We start from the raw sequence: 17,807 nt of genomic DNA on the forward strand, positions 1-17,807 counted from the left end.
ATAGTCAAATCAAGTAAATTCCCAGTCAATGGTCTCTTAAGCAATTTAAACCTGTAATCACTGAATAGTAGATATTGTCTAATCTTAGCCAGCAGCGCAACGAGCATTATTGGCTGCAAATCAGTATATTTTCAACAATGAAACGTACACCTTTAAAGTTTTTCCAGTAATAAACAGTGCATTCAGAAAGTATTCAGAGCCCTTCACTTTTTCCACGTTTTGTTATGTTACAGCCTTATTTTAAAATGGATCAAATTCATTTTTTTAATCATCAATCTACACACAATACCCCAGAATGAAGAAGCGAAAACAGGCGTTTAGAAATTTTTGCAAAGTAATTAAAAAGAAATACTGAAATATCACTTTTACATAAGTATTCAGACCCTTTGCTGACACTCAAAATTGATCTTAGGTTCATCCTGTTTCCATTAATTATCCTTGAGATGTTTCTGCAACATGATTGGAGTCCACCAGTGGTAAATTAAATTGATTGGACATGATTTGGAAAGGCACACACCTGTCTATATAAGGTCCCACAGTTGACAGAGCATGTCAGAGCAAAAATCAAGCCATGAAGACAAAGGAATTGTCCATAGACCTCTGAGACACAGATCTGGGGAAGGGTATAAAACAATTACTGCAGCATTGCAGGTCCTGAAGAGCACAGTGGCCTCCGTCATTCTTAAATGGAAGAACTTTGGAACCACCAGGACTCTTCATAGATCTGGCCGCCCGGCCAAACAGCAATCGGGGGAGAAGGGCCTTGGTCAGGGAGGTAACCAAGAACCCAATGGTCACTCTGACTCTGACAGAGCTCCAGTTCTCTGTGGTGATGGGAGAACCTTCCGGAAGGACAACTATATCTGCAGCACTCCATTAATCAGGCCTTTATGTGGCCAGACGGAAGCCACTCCTCAGTAAAAGGCACATGACAGCCCGCTTGGAGTTTTCCAAAAGGGTTGTTTTCTCTGGTGTTCTGGTCTAATGAAGCCAAGATTGAACCCTTTGGCCTGAATGCCAAGTGTCACATCTGGAGGAAACCAGGCACCGCTCATCACCTGGCCAGTACCATACCGACGATGAAGCATGGTGGTGCAGCATCATGCTGTGGGGATGTTTTTCAGCGGCAGAAACTGGGAGCCTAGTCAGGATCGAGAGAAAAATGAACAGAGCAAAGTACAGAGAGATCCTTGATGAAAACCTGCTCCTGAACATTCTGGACCTCAGACAAGGGCGGAGGTTCACCTTCTAACAAGACAACGACCGTAAGCACACAGCCAAGACAATGCAGGAGTGGCTTTCTGACAAGTCTGTGAATGTTCTTGAGTGGCCCAGCCAGAGCCCAGACTTGAACTCGATCGAACATCTCTGGAGGGACTTGAAAATAGTTGTGCATCCATGCTCCCCATCCAACCTGACAGAGCATGAGAGGATCTGCAGAGCAGAATGGGAGAACTTACCCAAATACAGGTGTGCCAAGCTTGTAGCGTCATAGCCAAGAAGACTTGAGGCTGTAATCACTGCCAAAGGTGCCTCAACAAAGCACTGAGTAAAGGGTCTGAATACTTATGTAAATGTGATATTTCAGTTATTTCTTTTTAATTACTTTTCAAAAATGCCTAAACACCTGTTTTCGCTTTTTTATTATGGGGTATTGTATGTAGATTGATGATTTAAAAAAAATAATGTAATCAATTTTAGAATAAGGCTGTAATGTAACTAAATGTGGAAAAAGTGAAGAGGTCTGGATACTTTCTGAATGCATTGTACATGCCCAAAATAAAAAAACACAGAATATTAAAGACCATAAAATTAGTTTGAAGTACCTATTTTAGAAACATTACCGAATAAAAATGCAAACCTGTTTGAAGTATTTTAAAGAAAACTGGTACATTGGATCTATTTCAGACAAGCTGGCAACTACAAAATACATAACGGATCCACGAGCAGCCACAGGACGATATTTCTCACGAGCAGAATTAATTTTTTCTTCAGTGGCCTCAGCTTCTTCCAGTCGCACTTTAATAGCACCTGAAGTAACCTATGTAAAAGCACAGTTATGTCAATTTTTAGAATAAAGATCATGCCAATTTTGTTAATATTTCTTTTTGCTATCCCTAATCTTTTAACAATTTTATGAATCCATGCTATGATTGATCTAGTTAATCATAACAATTAAATACAAGAGCAAGGAATGTCTGGCATTTGAAGACATACAGCATAACTTCCAGTGATGTATGTTTGTTTAAGTACAAAGCTCCAAAAGGAAAAAATATCCATCCAAATTGTAACATGGTCTCCCTTTAGTCCAATGAGTTTTCATAATACTTTGTCCCTTATTACAAATTCTCTTTCTTTTTGCACTGATAAAACAAGCTCCATAAAAACAAATTACCTTTGACTCTTGAAGAGTTTTTATTAGTTCCTCATTATCCAGAATGTTACCTTCTGAAGTAAAAAGCAGCTTCAAGATTCTATCTTCAATAGCTTTCAACTGATTTTTATCAGAGTTAATTTGAACAATTAGCTGATTTCTTTGTTCTTCAAGTTCAGGTTTCTCTATTCTTACAACATCACTGTAAAAGAGCACACCAAGAGACTCATACAATGGCAAACAATATAAAACAATATAGGAGCAAAGAGGTCCTTCTGCAGTTGTACAGAGCCCTAGTGAGACCACACCTGGAGTATTGTGTGCAGTTTTGGTCCCCTTATTTGAGGAAGGACATTCTTGCTATTGACGGAGTGCAGCCTAGGTTTACAAGGTTAATTCCCAGGATGGCGGGACTGTCATTTGCTCAGAGAATGGAGCAGCTGGGCTTGTACACTCTGGAGTTTAGAAAGATGAGAGGGGATCTCATTGAAACATATAAGATTGTTAAGGGCTTGGACACGCTAGAGGCAGGAAACATGTTCCCGATGTTGGGGGAGTCCAGAACCAGGGGCCACAGTTTAAGAATAAGGAGTAAGCCATTTAGAACGGAGATGAGGAAACACTGTTTCTTACAGATAGTGGTGAGCCTGTGGAATTCTCTGCCTCAGAGGAGAGTGGAGGCAGGTTCTCTGGATGCTTTCAAGAGAGAGCTAGGTAGGGCTCTTAAAAATAGCGGAGTCAGGGGATATGGGGAGAAGGCAGGAACGGGGTACTGATTGGGGGTGATCAGCAATTATCACATTGAATGGCGGTGCTCCCTCGAAGGGCCGAATGGCCTACTCCTGCACCTATTGTCTATTGTCTAAAACAACAAAAAGTAAATTACTGAAAGAACTCAGCATCTGTGGAGATGAATATCATTTTGGGCAGAGACCAATACTTAATACCAGGACTTAATACAGTCTGATTCTAATTAAAGAGATTCGGGAGTTTCTAAAATGTAATCATATCAAATAGGACACAATTTATTACAAAGCAATTATTTCAAAGCTTTGTGAGAAGATGACCATGATATATAAAGAAGGATGGTGGGTAGTCTAGTAGGCAGCATGATAAGATTCATAAATATTCATAAATATTAGTTAGGCCCAAGCTGGAATATTGTGTGCAGTGTTGATAGTCACACTACAGAAAGGCCATAGTGAGGAAGGAGTGAAGAATCATCCAGATACTGTCTGGGATGGAATGATACAGTTATGAAATTGTGATTGGCTCATTTTATTTTCTTTCGAGCAAAAGAGGGCTAAGGGTGACCTGAGAGATATGCAAAAATTATGAGAGGTATAGATAGGGTGGAATTCTTCTGTAAGGAAGAGTTCTAGGAGCAAAGGTCGCAGGTTTAAGGTGAGGAGTAAAAGGTTTAGAGGGGATCTAAAGACAAACTTTTTCACCCAAAGGATGGTCATAATCAGGAATGCACTTAAGAATGTGGTGGATGCAGTTACTTTCACAGCATTTAAAAATCATTTAATCAACCACATGAATTGCTATGGCATTATGAGCTCCAGACCAAGCACTGGTAAATGGGATTAGTATATACAGGTATCTGACAGCTGATACTGCATATTTCTGTGCAATAGAACTTTATGGCTCTTAGATTCTACAGAAAATAGTCCATCAAAAATTGGAGATTCAAAGTGTTCTGGAAATCATGCTAAGGTTAACTGTAAGGTTAATAATCTTTCCTTCCATTAAAACATTTTTTTTTTAAATAGGAGCATTAATGGCCATTCAGTCCTTTGATTCTGCTCTGCCATTCAATATAATCTTGATTCATATTGCTTATAGTTGTGAACTTGTGAAGCCTGTGGCTTTATGCACTGTAGGCAGAAATTCAACCATTTGATCAGGACATAAACAAACAAATGTTAACTTTATTTTTTTGGACGAAGCATTGCAACGTGCAGTTTCCTTACAGAATGCATAACTTTAATCCATAATACAAGCTTTCCCATCACGCACAATGCAAAACTATAGTAAAACTCAGAATTGATATCAACAATATTCTGCTGCTAATTCATTTCAAATCAGCTGTATTTTACGATTTTCCCAAGCGCTGTTGAATTTAAGAACAATGAATTCATTTCAGGAAAAGGATCTCTTGCATCCCACGTATATGTTTATAAACCGCAATTGTCATGATCTAAAACACACTTGACAATAAGGGAAATAAATTGACCAGTATCTATGTACTGTTATGATTGCATGGAGCTTTACAATCCCCTGGCATGAAGCTTAAAGAAAATCTTCTTCTTCGTTCGTGTGGCGTGCACAGCCTAAAGTTGTAGGACAACTTGTTCTATTTGATCTTCTGTTTGTGCACGTCGAGTTGATTGCATTAGTCGAAACAGGGCAGACCCCGTGAAGGTTGCAATCTTCCACCCCCTTAAAGAAAAAATGAAGGAACGCCACAACTATATTCATCACACCAGACCACAAGTAAAAGGGTAGAGTGGGATGAAAAATGTCAAAATATCTTGTAGGTATGTTGCAAAGCCTACCTGAAGCGTCTTTGAAAATCTGCCGCTGCGTGTGCGCGCGATTTTGGCGCCGTTTAGAGGGGGCGGGTTTAAAACGCGATTTTCTCTAAGCTGTTCAAATCGAAGATGTTCAGCCTAGTTAATTATTAACGAAAAATCGCTGGAAGACCCCGTCGCAAAAGCTATTATTAGGTTTAAAGGCCTCGTATAATAGTTATAGTAGTTTAAAAATCAATCTCTAAACCCGCGACCGCCAGCAACCGCAGAGTCTCATAAAGCAAATAGCAGAAGTTAGGTTGTATATTTTTACATTAAAAAGGGCTTCTAAAGATCCCTTTATACAAAATTTAATATTGCGAGTAGCTCAATTTGGGCCCATTATATCGCGCAGTATTTTTCTGGGCATTTGGGGCACAAATCTACCGCAATGTGAACGTTCTAAACCAGCGCGTTCCACAGGGACCCACTGGAAAGCTGATTTAAATGGGCATTTATTTACAGCAATTGAACACTGAATTCCTTCCATTTGGTCTATAAATTAATGTAAATGAGATTTAAAAATCATGTTTTATTGTGAATTATTTGTGAATATTATTTGGACATTTAGGCTATTTAAAAATGTTAATAATTTATTAAGAAATGGATAGATGTTTAGATCTAGTAATTGAAGTCTGAAATTAGCTACAATTAGGTAACTAACTAATTATATGCTTTAATTTCAGGTCATCCAAGTAAGATTATTTTATATTTGTTTCAGAATGCTTCAATCTATGATAACTGAAAATTTCATTCAGTTCTCTTAATTTTTAAGAAAGTTATGGGCTTTTGACTGTTCACGATCACAACTTTTTTGTTATGTCCATAGAAAATCAATAGGGAACAAGATGCTCATTTCCGAGTATGAAAATGGCCATAACTTTTTAAATACTTGAGATATGAAAGTGAATTAGGTGTCAAATTAAACTTATTTTTATGCTTTATCTGATGGGATAAATTACAGACTTGATTTTTAAAATCTCAAAATTTTGTAACATTGCTATATCTTGCCTTTCATTTCAGTTTTATCAGTCTCTAGTTGATGAAACTTTGCTAGAAATATGCTAATCTTTCAAAAGCAGCTGCAAAAAATATTAAATTTGTCTAATTACAAGGTTGTCTAATACAACCTTGCAATTACACAATTACACAATTGTGTAATACAAAGGGTTTTTTTTCTGGTTTTTATAATGTAATTTTTTTTAAATGCAACTGAATACTTCAAATAACATTAAAGATAAATATTCACGTAAACCATTATTAGAACTGATAATAGAAATGGAAGCAGATCAAGTCTTCCCGATGCAGGAGGCGGAGAGTTTGAGTTGGTGGTGGCAAAAAAACAAAGTGGGGAAGTAGTAGACAAAGTCTGGTGACAAGATACATTGTACATTGCATGAAATAAAAACATGAAGAAATATATATATATAAAAGCTTATTAATTACAAGCATTGTGGAGGAGCGGGGAGGAAAATAAAGCTATTTAAAAAAGATTAAAGTGATTTTCTGGTACCTCTTGCCTGAAAAAGTTTATTTTATGCTTTTGAAGAAGCCTGTCGGAGAAAGGAAGGAACCAAATTGGATCATCACAAAAAAGAATATGAGGTGTGGGAAAGAACTGCAGATGCTGGTTTAAATCTAAGGTAGACACAAAATGCTGGAGTAACTCAGCGGGACAGATAGCATCTGGAGAGAAGGAATAGGTGACGTTTTGGGTCGAGACCCTTCTTCAGACTGATGTCCGGGGAGCTGGACTTTAAGGGTGTACTGATATCTATGGAATGAAAAGTTGGGAAATGCACTGGCAATCCTGTTTTAGTAATTGCTTCTTAGTATAACCAAACTATTACTTTCTTTCAAGCTAGATTTTGGCCAAAAATGTGATATCTTTTGACAGGAGAGTTGAGTATAGAAGTTGGGATGTCATGTTGCAGTTGTATAGGACATTGGTGAGGCCGCATTTAGAGTATTGTGTTCAGTTTTGGGCGCCATGTTATAGGAAAGATGTTGTCAAGCTGGAGAGCGTAGAGAGAAGATTTACAAGGATGTTGCAAGGGCTAGAGGGTCTAAGTTATAGGGAGAGGTTGAGTAGGCTGGGACTCTATTCCTTGGAGTGGAGGAGGATGAGGGGTGATTTATTGAGGTGTATAAAATCTTTAGAGGAATAGATCGGGTAGATGCACATAGTTTCTTGCCCAGAGTAGGTGAATAGGACCAGAGGACAAAGGTTTAAGGTGAAGGGGAAAAGATTTAATAAGAATCTGAGGGGGTAACTTATTCACAAAAGAGTGGTTAGTGTATGGAACAAGCTGCCAGAGAAGGTAGTTGAGGCAGGGACTATCCCAACATTTAAGAACCAGTTAGACAGGTACATGAAAAGGCAGTGGAGCAGTCTGAAGAAGGGTTTCGGCTCGAAACGTTGCCCATTTCCTTCGCTCCATAGATGCTGCTGCACCTGCTGAGTTTCTCCAGCATTTTTGTGTACCACATGAAAAGGCAGGTTTGGAGGGATATGGACCAAGCGTTGGCAGGTGGGACTAGTGTAGCTGGGACACGTTGGCCGGTGTGGGAAGGTTGGGCCAAAGTGATACAGTGATCCAACACCGTATCACTTTATGACTCTATGAGACCTGATTGGTTGTTAGTGCCAAAACACACACATTTTCGCCCACCAGAATTGTTATATCATACCTGAACTTTGCATAGCAACATTACTGAATTAGCTCACACTTACTTAGATTACTATTTAGGTAAGCATCTCTACTTAATTGTACACATTTATAGCTTCATAGGTCAACCTCTTATAAAAACAAATTTCTATGGCAATGTGAAATCAGGACATAAATCAATGAAACCTAAATTATACCAAAATAGAACCTAAATTACAACATATTCTGAGGTATGTTTTAATAATGGAATTATGATTTAGCCTGACAAAGCATTACATCACAAAAAGCAAGGAACTGTACCTCAGAACCTGATCTTCCAAGCCAGATTTAGTCACAGTGAAGTTGATGATGGTGACCTTTATACATACCTGAAGTAATAAAAATCATAAACATGTTAATTGTATAATAATAGATTTCCATTTCTCTAATTTCACAAAATCATGCAAACTCTGCTCCAGTATTTCACATTCACATTTTATTGATACTATGAAACCCAATAATGTCTGAAAGATTTTTATGCAGAATGAATACATGATTCTATAATGAAGACTACAGATACAGTGAGAGATGTAATGTCTTTACATGCTTAAGTACCTGACAAGACTCATCATCTTGGTTCACCAGTGAAGAGGCACATGAGTAAACAACAAAATCCTGCAAATAGCCAAATAAATATTGTAACATCTTTGTTCATATACGTTTAACCATTGGCCAGCAGAGATTGCTGCCTTTGGCAAATGAGGGAAGTAAGAAATAAAAATCTCACATACCTCTGGCAGATAATGTGGATTAGACATTTTAGTTGTCATGTAAAATTTGAAGTTTTTGTCATAATCAATGTCTGTATCGCCCAAACGCATAAGTAATCTGCCACCTGTCATGAATGTTTGATTTAAAAGAATAGGTTCCAGAGATGGGTCCAAGCTTTCTCTCAACTGTAATATAAAAACAAAATATTGAGTCAGCAAACAAATGAAACACCCAAAGTGAATACTTACAGTGAATTTAATCCAGATTCAGAAAGTTAAATCTGTCAGTTCACTCAACATTGAACCCAGCCAGAGGCGGGACTTGCTGGGATTTTCCAGCATCATGTTGGGAAAATGTCTCTTCAATCCCATGCTGAGTCAAAATCCGGCAAAGCATTCAAGACCCCATTGATTGATTGTAGAGCAAAGATTTAGGAGGGTAAGTGGAAGTTAATGTTATCATGGTTTTTAATTATTTTTGCTTTAGTTTAATGCTAAATACGTGGGGTTTTTTTGTATTTTAAAAATAATCTATTATTTACCTCTCAACTTTTACAGAATCTAAATGTCTGAATGTCAAAAGCATGTAACTACTACTAAAAGTAACTTAGATTTCTTATGATTGCCTTAGGTGGGGCAGTGCTTTGCCAACATCAAAGACTTTCAACAGAAGCTTCATTATTCTGTTGCCTGTTACAATACAAGCTGCAAAAGAGATGCGAAGAGTCACCATGTTCTAGACCAGGTAAGTAAGTACACGGCAAGTATGATTTTAGCCAGCCAATCTGATTGCTGCTCTATTGCTGAACTGGTCATTGAGTCCGAAAACTTTCAGTGCCGAACTGAGTTGACCTGTTAACTTCATACCGGCCACAGATTGTACACCTAGAGGGGCTAAACTAATTTAAAAAGGATTGCCAATCTTCACTGGACAGATAAGTATGTTTTATGAAAAAAATATTATTTTGATTGTTTTAATTACTTTATGCATGTTAATTCTGTCTTTAATTGATCTTTTTTAATATTTGGTTATAATTTTTAAACATGTCCCTGACTATCAGGTACATTTGGAAGTAATGAACTGGCCTTCAACACCATAAGCTTATTGAATGCCAGACAATCCACAGGCAGTGTCTTAGATCAAGCTGCCTGAGATCTACTCACTCCTTGTCCCTTCCCTGCTGTATATAAAAAACATGGTATTCATTCCTCAAGGCTGTCAAAAGGCAATCGAACTTGAAGTGATGTATATATTTCTGATTTCCTAAGACAATAAATTCTTGGCTTTTCGTAATTAGAGCTTAAATCCACCAGTATAAATTTTCATGGAGAGAGAACTATTTTGTTTTTTTATTTCAGTTTTATATTGGAGCTAGAAAAGGTTTTCAATAAGTACACTTTTTGTGTTTTTGGCAGCCAAACTGTTTATTTAAGTGAGAAGAAAATTGAGTATGGCAGAATACATTTACCTCTTCTAAAAGCACAGGCATGCCCAGTCGAATAGAATTTTCTAACGTGCGTAAAAGTCCACTGTCTGTTAGTTTAATTATTTTCAAACCATTCTTAGTTTCCATGTTTCTTATCCAGCGATTTGCCTGTAAATAATTTGAGATGCATTATCAACTATTTCACTCATAAATGTAGGTATTAAGATTCCCACATCAACTTTGAATATTTGTTCACCATAGGATTTAAAAAATACAATGCATCCAGAGAGGTTGCATTCCTAGTAAACCGTCCGTATCATAATTTTCTATTACACAAAACGTTTTTTCCCCAAAGAATCATATGTGATAAGTGGAGATGCATTTCTATGGGAAGTTTTCCTCTCAACAATAATGCCCCTGTGGATGCATGGTCAACTGGCAAAGGAATTCTGATGGTATTGTAGGCAGAATTGAAAAGCGTTTATATTTTAATTAACTGGAAATTATGTTACATTGGTTGATAAAGTATTGTTGTACGAGTATCATAGGAAGAGATTGCTTTATCAGTTTCCAAAGCAAGGGAAGAATATATTTTAATGTACACTTCCGATATGGAAAATATACTATTACATAAGTTTGTAATCTTACAAAAAATATATTTCTATGCAAAGAGCTGTTTTTTTGCAATCTCGCTCCAGATTATGTAACCACTGAAGCCTCTGTCAGTGAAAACTCTGTCAAATTGGGAAAGAGCAGAAAATTGCAAAATAAATTTGCAAACCTCGTCAAAAATGTAATCAAAGCTATGCTGACTATCCCTAATTGGCCCATGCACTTCTAAATTGAGTAAATCCTATCTCAATTTAATATTGAGTAAAATAATCCTCTCCAATAGCTTTTTTACGTAACATATTTTCCCAGTGTTTTCGTTTAAAATTATTTTCTGAGGTTGCTAAATTTCTGAGGTTTTCAAATCCATCAAAGGTCGTGACACATTCTGACATACGATCAGGACCGTTTTCCTGATAGACAAAGATGTTGCTTAAAGACCCATTCTAGCTAAATGAAAAATGAGCAGACAGGATGCCTGTAAAATTAGTTCTAAAATAATCACACTAAGAATATATATTAAAGGTCAAACACATACAACACTTTTAAAACAATTAAATACATTTAAGATAATTAAATTAATTGATTGAGTTGATTGAGACAACTCAATCTCCCAAGAATATCTGGGCTAATGATTCAATTGAGTTCTTATCTGGGAATTGCATCCTACATTCTGCCTGTATGTCTTTGCTCATCGCTGATGCACAAAATAGATGCATAATTGGACATTTCAAATAATTAGTGCATTGATAGTAAAGGAGTGTCAAAAGGAGTGTTAAAATTTCTTGGAGATTGTACTGCTAATGGTTCAGAATATTTCATCACTGGCATGCTGCTCACGCTTTCATCTGACCCCTAAAAAAAGATTGCATTTACTAAGTGGAGCAGGTACTCACAGATAAAGCTAGTGGTGAAGCCTGCTCATCAATAAAACTTTGTTCAAGGAAAATACAATAGTATGGGGCAGACCAAGGCCCACCTAGAAAACAGCTGGATTAAAAAAAGGACTCACTTGGCAGAGTGTCAAACCTGTCAAAGTTTTATATATCTCTGATAATAGACAATAGATGCAGGAGGAGGCCATTTGGCCCTTTGAGCCAGCACCACCATTCACTGTGATCATGGCTGATCAACCACAATCAGTACCCCGTTCCAGCCTTCTCCCCATATCGCCTGATCCTGCTATCTTTAAGAGCTCTATGTAACTCTCTCTTGAAAGCATTCAGAGAATTGGCCTCATCTGCCTTCTGAGGCAGAGAATTTCACAAATTCACAACTCTCTGGGTGAAAAAGTTTTTCCTCATCTCCGTTCTAAATGGCCTACCCCTTATTCTTACACTGTGGCCCCTTGTTCTGGACTCTCCAACATCAGGAACATGTTACCTGCCTCTAGCATGTCCAATCCCTTAATAATCATATGTTTCAATAAGAAACCCTCTCATCCATCTAAATTACAGTGTATACAAGCCCAGTCGCTCCATTCTTTCAACATATGACAGTCCCCCCCATCCCGAGAATTAACCTCGTGAACCTACGCTGAACTTCCGCAATAGCAAGAATGTCCTTCCGCAAATTTGGAGACCAAAACTGCACATAATACTCCAGGTGTGGTCTCATTAGGGCTTTGTACAATTGTAGGAGCCCTTTGTTCCTATACTCAACTCATCTTGTTATGAAGGCCAACATGCCATTAGCTTTCTTCACTGCCTGCTTTACCTGCATGCTTACTTTCAGTGGCCGATGAACAAGGACACCCAGATCTTGCTGTACTTCCCTTTTTCCTAACTTGGCACCATTCAGATAATAATCTGCCTTCCTGTTCTGGCCACCAAAGTGGATAACCACACATTTATCCACATTAAACTGCATTTGCCATACATCTGCCCACTAAGCCAACCTGTCCAAGTCACCCTGCATCCTCCTCACGGTTCACACTGCCACCCAGCTTTGTGTCATCTGCAAATTTACTAATGTTACTTTTAATCCCTTCATCTATATAATTAACATATATTATAAATAGCTGCGGTCCCAGCACCGAGCCTTGCGGTACTCCACTAGCCACTGCCTGCCATTCTGAAAGGGACCCGTTAATCCCTACTCTTTGTTTCCTGTCTGCCAACCAATTTTCTATCTATGTCTGTACCATACCATGTGCTCTAATTTTGCCCACTAATCTCCCATGTGGAACCTTATCAAAGGCTTTCTGAAAGTCCAGGTACACTACTTCCACTGGCTCTCCCTTGTCCATTTTCCTAGTTACATCCTCAAAAAATTCCAGAAGATTAGACAAGCATGATTTCCCCTTCGTAAATCCATGCTGACTCGGACCGATCCCGTTACTGCTATCCAAATGGATCGCTATTTCATCTTTTATAATTGACTCCAGCATCTTCTCCACCACAGATGTCAGGCTAACTGGTCCATCATTCCATGTTTTCTCTCTCCCACCTTTCTTAAAAAGTGGGATAATATTAGCTACCCTCCAATCCACAGGAACTGATCCTGAATCTATAAAACATTATAAAATGATCACCAATGTGTCCACAATTTCTAGAGCCACCTCCTTAAGTACCTTGGGATGCAGACCATCAGGCCCTGGGGAGCTATCAGCCTTCAGTCCCATCAGTTTACCCAACACCATTTCCTGCCTAATGTGGATTTACTCCATCACCCCAGATCCTCTGGCTAGTATATCAGGAAGATTGTTTGTGTCCTCCCTTGTGAAGACAGATCCAAAGTACCTTTTCAACTCATCTGCCATTTCCTTGTTCCCCATAATAAATTCACTCTTTTCAGTCTTCAAGGGTCCAACTATGGTCTTAACTACCTTTTACTATCCTCCTTTATATTCTTGGCGAGCTTACCTTCGTACCTCATCTTTTCTCACCTTATTGCCTTTTTAGTTATCTTCTGTTGCACTTTAAATGTTACCCAATCCTCTGGCTTCCCGCTCTGGACTATGTTGTCCTTCTTCTCTTTTATTTTTATACTGTCCCTGACTTCCCTTGTCAGCCACAGTTGCCCCTTACTCCCCTCGGAATCTTTTTTCCTCTTTGGAATGAACTTATCCTGAACCTTCTGTATGATTCCCAGAAATTCCTGCCATTGTTGTTCCACTGTCATCCCTGCTAGGGTATCTTTCCAGTCAACTTTGGCCAGCTCCTCCCTCATGGCTCCATAGTCCCCTTTGCTCAACTGTAATACTGACACTTCCGATTTTCCCTTCTCCCTCTCAAATTGTAGATTAAAACATCATATTATGGTCACTACGTTCTCATGGCTCCTTTACCTCGAAGGATTAAATCTGGTTCATTACACAACACTAAATGCAGAATTGACTTATCCCTGGTAGGCGCCAGTACAAGGTGCTCTCAGAATATATCTCGGAGGCACTCCACAAACTCCCTTTCTGGGGTCCAGTACCAGCCTGATTTTCCCAGTCTACCTGCATGTTGAAATCTCCCATAACAACCGTAGCATTACCTTTGTGACATGCCAGTTTTAACTCTTGATTCAACTTGCACCCTATATCCAGGCTACTGTTTGGGAGCCTGTAGATAACTCCCATTAGAGCCTTTTTACCCTTACAATTCCTCAGTTCTATCCATACTGACTCTACATCTCCTGATTCTATGTCACCCCTCGCAAGGGACTGAATTTCATTCCTTACAAACAGAGCTACCCCACCCCCTCTGCCCACCTGTCTGTTTTTTCGGTAGGATGTATACCACTGATTATTCAGTTCCCAGCCTTGGGTCTCTTGCAGCCATGTCTCTGTAATTCCTGCAACATCATACTTGCCAATTTCTAACAGAGCCTCAAGCTCATCCACTTATTTCTTATACTTCGTGCATTCATATATAATACTTTTAATCCATTACTTCCCTCACCTTTCACATTGATTCCTATTTCACTTGGCCATAATCTCCTACCCTTTCCTGAGCTTTCTGCCCCATTAATTCTGATGTCTTTCTTAACTTTTCCTATACTCTCTTTCCCTTGAACTCCATCCTTGTATTTTCAGTTTGTCTCCCCCCACGCACCCCCCCCCCCCCCGCTATTTAGTTTAAACCCACCCTTACAATAGCGCAGAAAATAACAAACATTTCAATGTTATGAAGAATGGACAAACTTGAAGAGTTCCCAACCCAAAACATCACTTGTCCATTCCTTCCCCAGACCCGCTAGGTTCCTCTAACACTTTGTGTTTTGTTCAAGATTTCAGCATCTGCAGTCCCTTGTGTCTAGTCAACTTTGCGTATTTATGTTTGCATATCAACATACCTTTTCAGAAGTGGATATAATGTAATTAAGCTAGAATTTTAATTATTAGTTCACCCAAAAATGACTATGAAGAACAAAATGTATAAAAGGGCTACTGAAAGATAAAGCCACAGTATAAAGCAGGGGATCATGACAGAAGCCTCCTCATGGCGATTCCTCGAAACACTCCCTTCGCCGGGGATCCCTGGAGGGGAGTTTAGACTGTCCTGCAGTCTGCGGTGCTTCTGGCTGCGGCGCGAACTTTAAATCTCCGACCGCCGGCCTACACCAGCCTGAAGCCGCGGTCTCCGGTGGGGAATAGCCGATTCTGGACTTACCTGGACTTTTTACCTTGTCCTTTTACCATCTGGACGCCCGCAGCGGCGGCTGCGGAGGGTTGAGGTCCCAACCACGGGGGAAACTGGCCAAATATTGTGCCTTCCACCACAGTGATGAATGCTATGGTGGATGTTTGTGTTAAATTTTTTGTGTGTTTGTGTGTTCTTTATCATTGTACCACTGCTGGCAAATTAATTTCACTTGCACTTTATGTGCAATGTGATGAATAAAACCGTATTGTATTGTTGTATTGTATTGTACGATGCACTTTGTGACACGTCGGGCGACCAATTCTGTCAACATGTTGGACGACGACAGAAGCCAACAGATAGCTATACGTCGTCTGACACACGAGCGAATCAAAGTATAAAGCATTGCAATTCCATGAAGAATATGTAACATTTTATAATGCAACATAACAGTATGTATTCTAACCTGATCCTGTGGATCAATCATCAAGGGCCACCGATGACCTCGCTTCACAAGAATGCCATTCTCAGTAGAAATGTTATCACGTGGGAGACCATCAGTGTTCCACTGACGAATCTCAAAGGGATCTCCTAAGATATTAATGAGGCTGAAATTTGCACTGATGGGGATTCCAATTTCTGTGCAGCATTTAATCCAGTGGTCTATTAGCTAAAAAAAAAATCAAGAACTGTGATAAATAAAAATAAGAAGCAGGTCCCATACATAAGTTTTGTTTTACAATGAAGAGGCATGAATTCGAAATATGCAACAAATACAGATATGAAAAATAAACTATCAATTAAATTCACTGAGTATATTGTTAAAGTATTTATAATAGCAAAAAACAAATTAGAATATAGTTTTATAAATCTTGCTGCAAGGAAATACAGAAGTTTAACCAGAAGACAATTATATATTCAACACAATACACTGGATTTTACCTTGATGTTACGTTAGTCTATACTTAATGTTTAAGAATACACCAATTATGGATGGTGGAGAATATATTCTTGCAATTGTAGTGGCCTGGTCAAGGTCAGGAAAAGACCAGACGCCATGCGGATTCAAAAGAAGCTTTTTAATTCCAACAGTCAGAGTACACACCACGACACCCTTGTCAGAACCCCTAGGGAGTGTCGTCAGGAAACCCCGTGGCAGACCAACGCCCCTGTCCCTCAATCGGCGAGGGGGATGATCCAAGGAGTGGCCTACCCCCCAGGGACCGCCACACAATAATGTTAACATTAATAGGCACTATAAATATAGAACAAATTGAGAATGATAAACTAATTGATTCCACTGTGAAAGTTCTGCTATATTTCCATATTGTAAAGCCTTTTCCAGCCATTCACTGTATTAAAATTGGAAGCAATATTTTTACAAATGTCATTGAATGCCTGTCTTAAATTCTTAAAATGGGACAGGAAATGGTGGAAGCCCAGGACAGGTTCTGGTTCATCCCTGTGGGGAAAGAACCTGAATCAAGTAAGTACATTATCAATTATCACTGGGGATCTCAACCTGACAAAAAAAATCTGCATAGATAAAACTAACATTAAGTTTGGGCAAAGTCAGCACCAATTATCTGCAAAATATTTGGAAGGCAAATCTCTTAAGTAGCTTAATACACAATGTAAACAAGTTAAACTTTCATTTCTAAATCCATAGCCTAGATTTGGCAATCAGAGCTAACAAAAGGTGCCATTTTTCATTCCTCTTGCTATAGTCATGAAACTTTGATAAATACATTCAGTATGGAGATCTCTGGAGGATTTTGGACCTTTGTGAAAAAGGAAAGCAATTGCTAAATCTCCTCAATCAAGTATACTGAATTCCTAGTGAAATACACAGACTATGGATCAAGATGTATGGCCTAGGATATTGAATTTAAATTTGATTAATGTACAATTACAGGAAGAGTAAGAAAAATAGAATTAACAGTCAAAGGTTGAGTTGAATGATCCCATAGAAACATTGGATACAGAGTTTTATTAATATGTTTAAGACAGCAGTAGAAATTCAAGGGACTGGAAGATATCCCGCTAATAAAAGCAGGACAAATTCAGTCCAGCTAATTTCTACCTAGTTAGTTTTCTTCAATAATCATCAAAGCCATGGGAGGTGTCATTGACAGAAACTTGCTGATTTTAACTTTTAAAAAGTCTACTTGTTGGTGGTTGCTCTCCAAGTTATTCTTTAACAATGAATTCCACAGATCCACCACCCTCTGATTAAAGAACTTCATCCTTATCTCCTTCTAAAGGTAGGTAGACAAAAATGCTGGAGAAACTCAGCAGGTGAGGCAGCATCTATGGAGCGAAGGAAATAGGCGACATTTCGGGTCGAGACCCTTCCTTCTTAAACAAATCCTTCTAAATGTACATCCTTTTATTCTGAGGCTATGGTCTCTGGTCCTAGACCTTCCCATGAATGGAAACATTCTCTCCACATTCACTCTATCCAGGTCTTTCAATATTCGGAAAGTTTCAATTAGGTCCCCCCTTATCCTTCTAAAACCCAGCGAGTACAGGTCCATTGCCTGTCAAATGCGTCAATGTCATGAGAACGGATCATCAACTTTTAATACTATGAAGGGTCATCAACCTGAATTGGTAATTCTATTTTCTTTCCCTCCATAAGTGTTGATAACATTTTCTTGTATTTTCTGTTTTAATAATAAAAATAGATGAATTATTTTGCTGTTTGTGGGAGTTTGCTCTGTGCAAGTGTGGTTCCTATATTACAAAAGGAACTGCATGCTATAAAGTGCTTTAGGAGATCATGAAAGCTATGGATAAAGGTGATATATAAATACAAATATTTGTTATTTT

The 17,807-nt window shown here is 38.5% G+C and overlaps 1 protein-coding gene across 1 annotated transcript in view; it reads right to left on the bottom strand.

The window, feature by feature from the left end:
• The window catches only part of dnah6 (dynein axonemal heavy chain 6), a 288,021-nt gene that overhangs the window by 72,149 nt on the left and 198,065 nt on the right, over positions 1–17,807 (bottom strand). Inside the window, exons 56-61 of the mRNA XM_033018232.1 lie at positions 15,442–15,645; positions 9,838–9,963; positions 8,390–8,554; positions 7,920–7,987; positions 2,396–2,576; positions 1,862–2,041 (exon numbers count right to left, since the gene is read on the bottom strand). Of these exons, the coding sequence (XP_032874123.1) occupies positions 1,862–2,041; positions 2,396–2,576; positions 7,920–7,987; positions 8,390–8,554; positions 9,838–9,963; positions 15,442–15,645 (924 nt within the window). The remainder of the gene's footprint in view (positions 1–1,861; positions 2,042–2,395; positions 2,577–7,919; positions 7,988–8,389; positions 8,555–9,837; positions 9,964–15,441; positions 15,646–17,807) is intronic.

This window comes from Amblyraja radiata, chromosome 3 (genome assembly GCF_010909765.2).
Source record: "Amblyraja radiata isolate CabotCenter1 chromosome 3, sAmbRad1.1.pri, whole genome shotgun sequence".
Lineage (NCBI taxonomy): Eukaryota > Metazoa > Chordata > Chondrichthyes > Rajiformes > Rajidae > Amblyraja > Amblyraja radiata.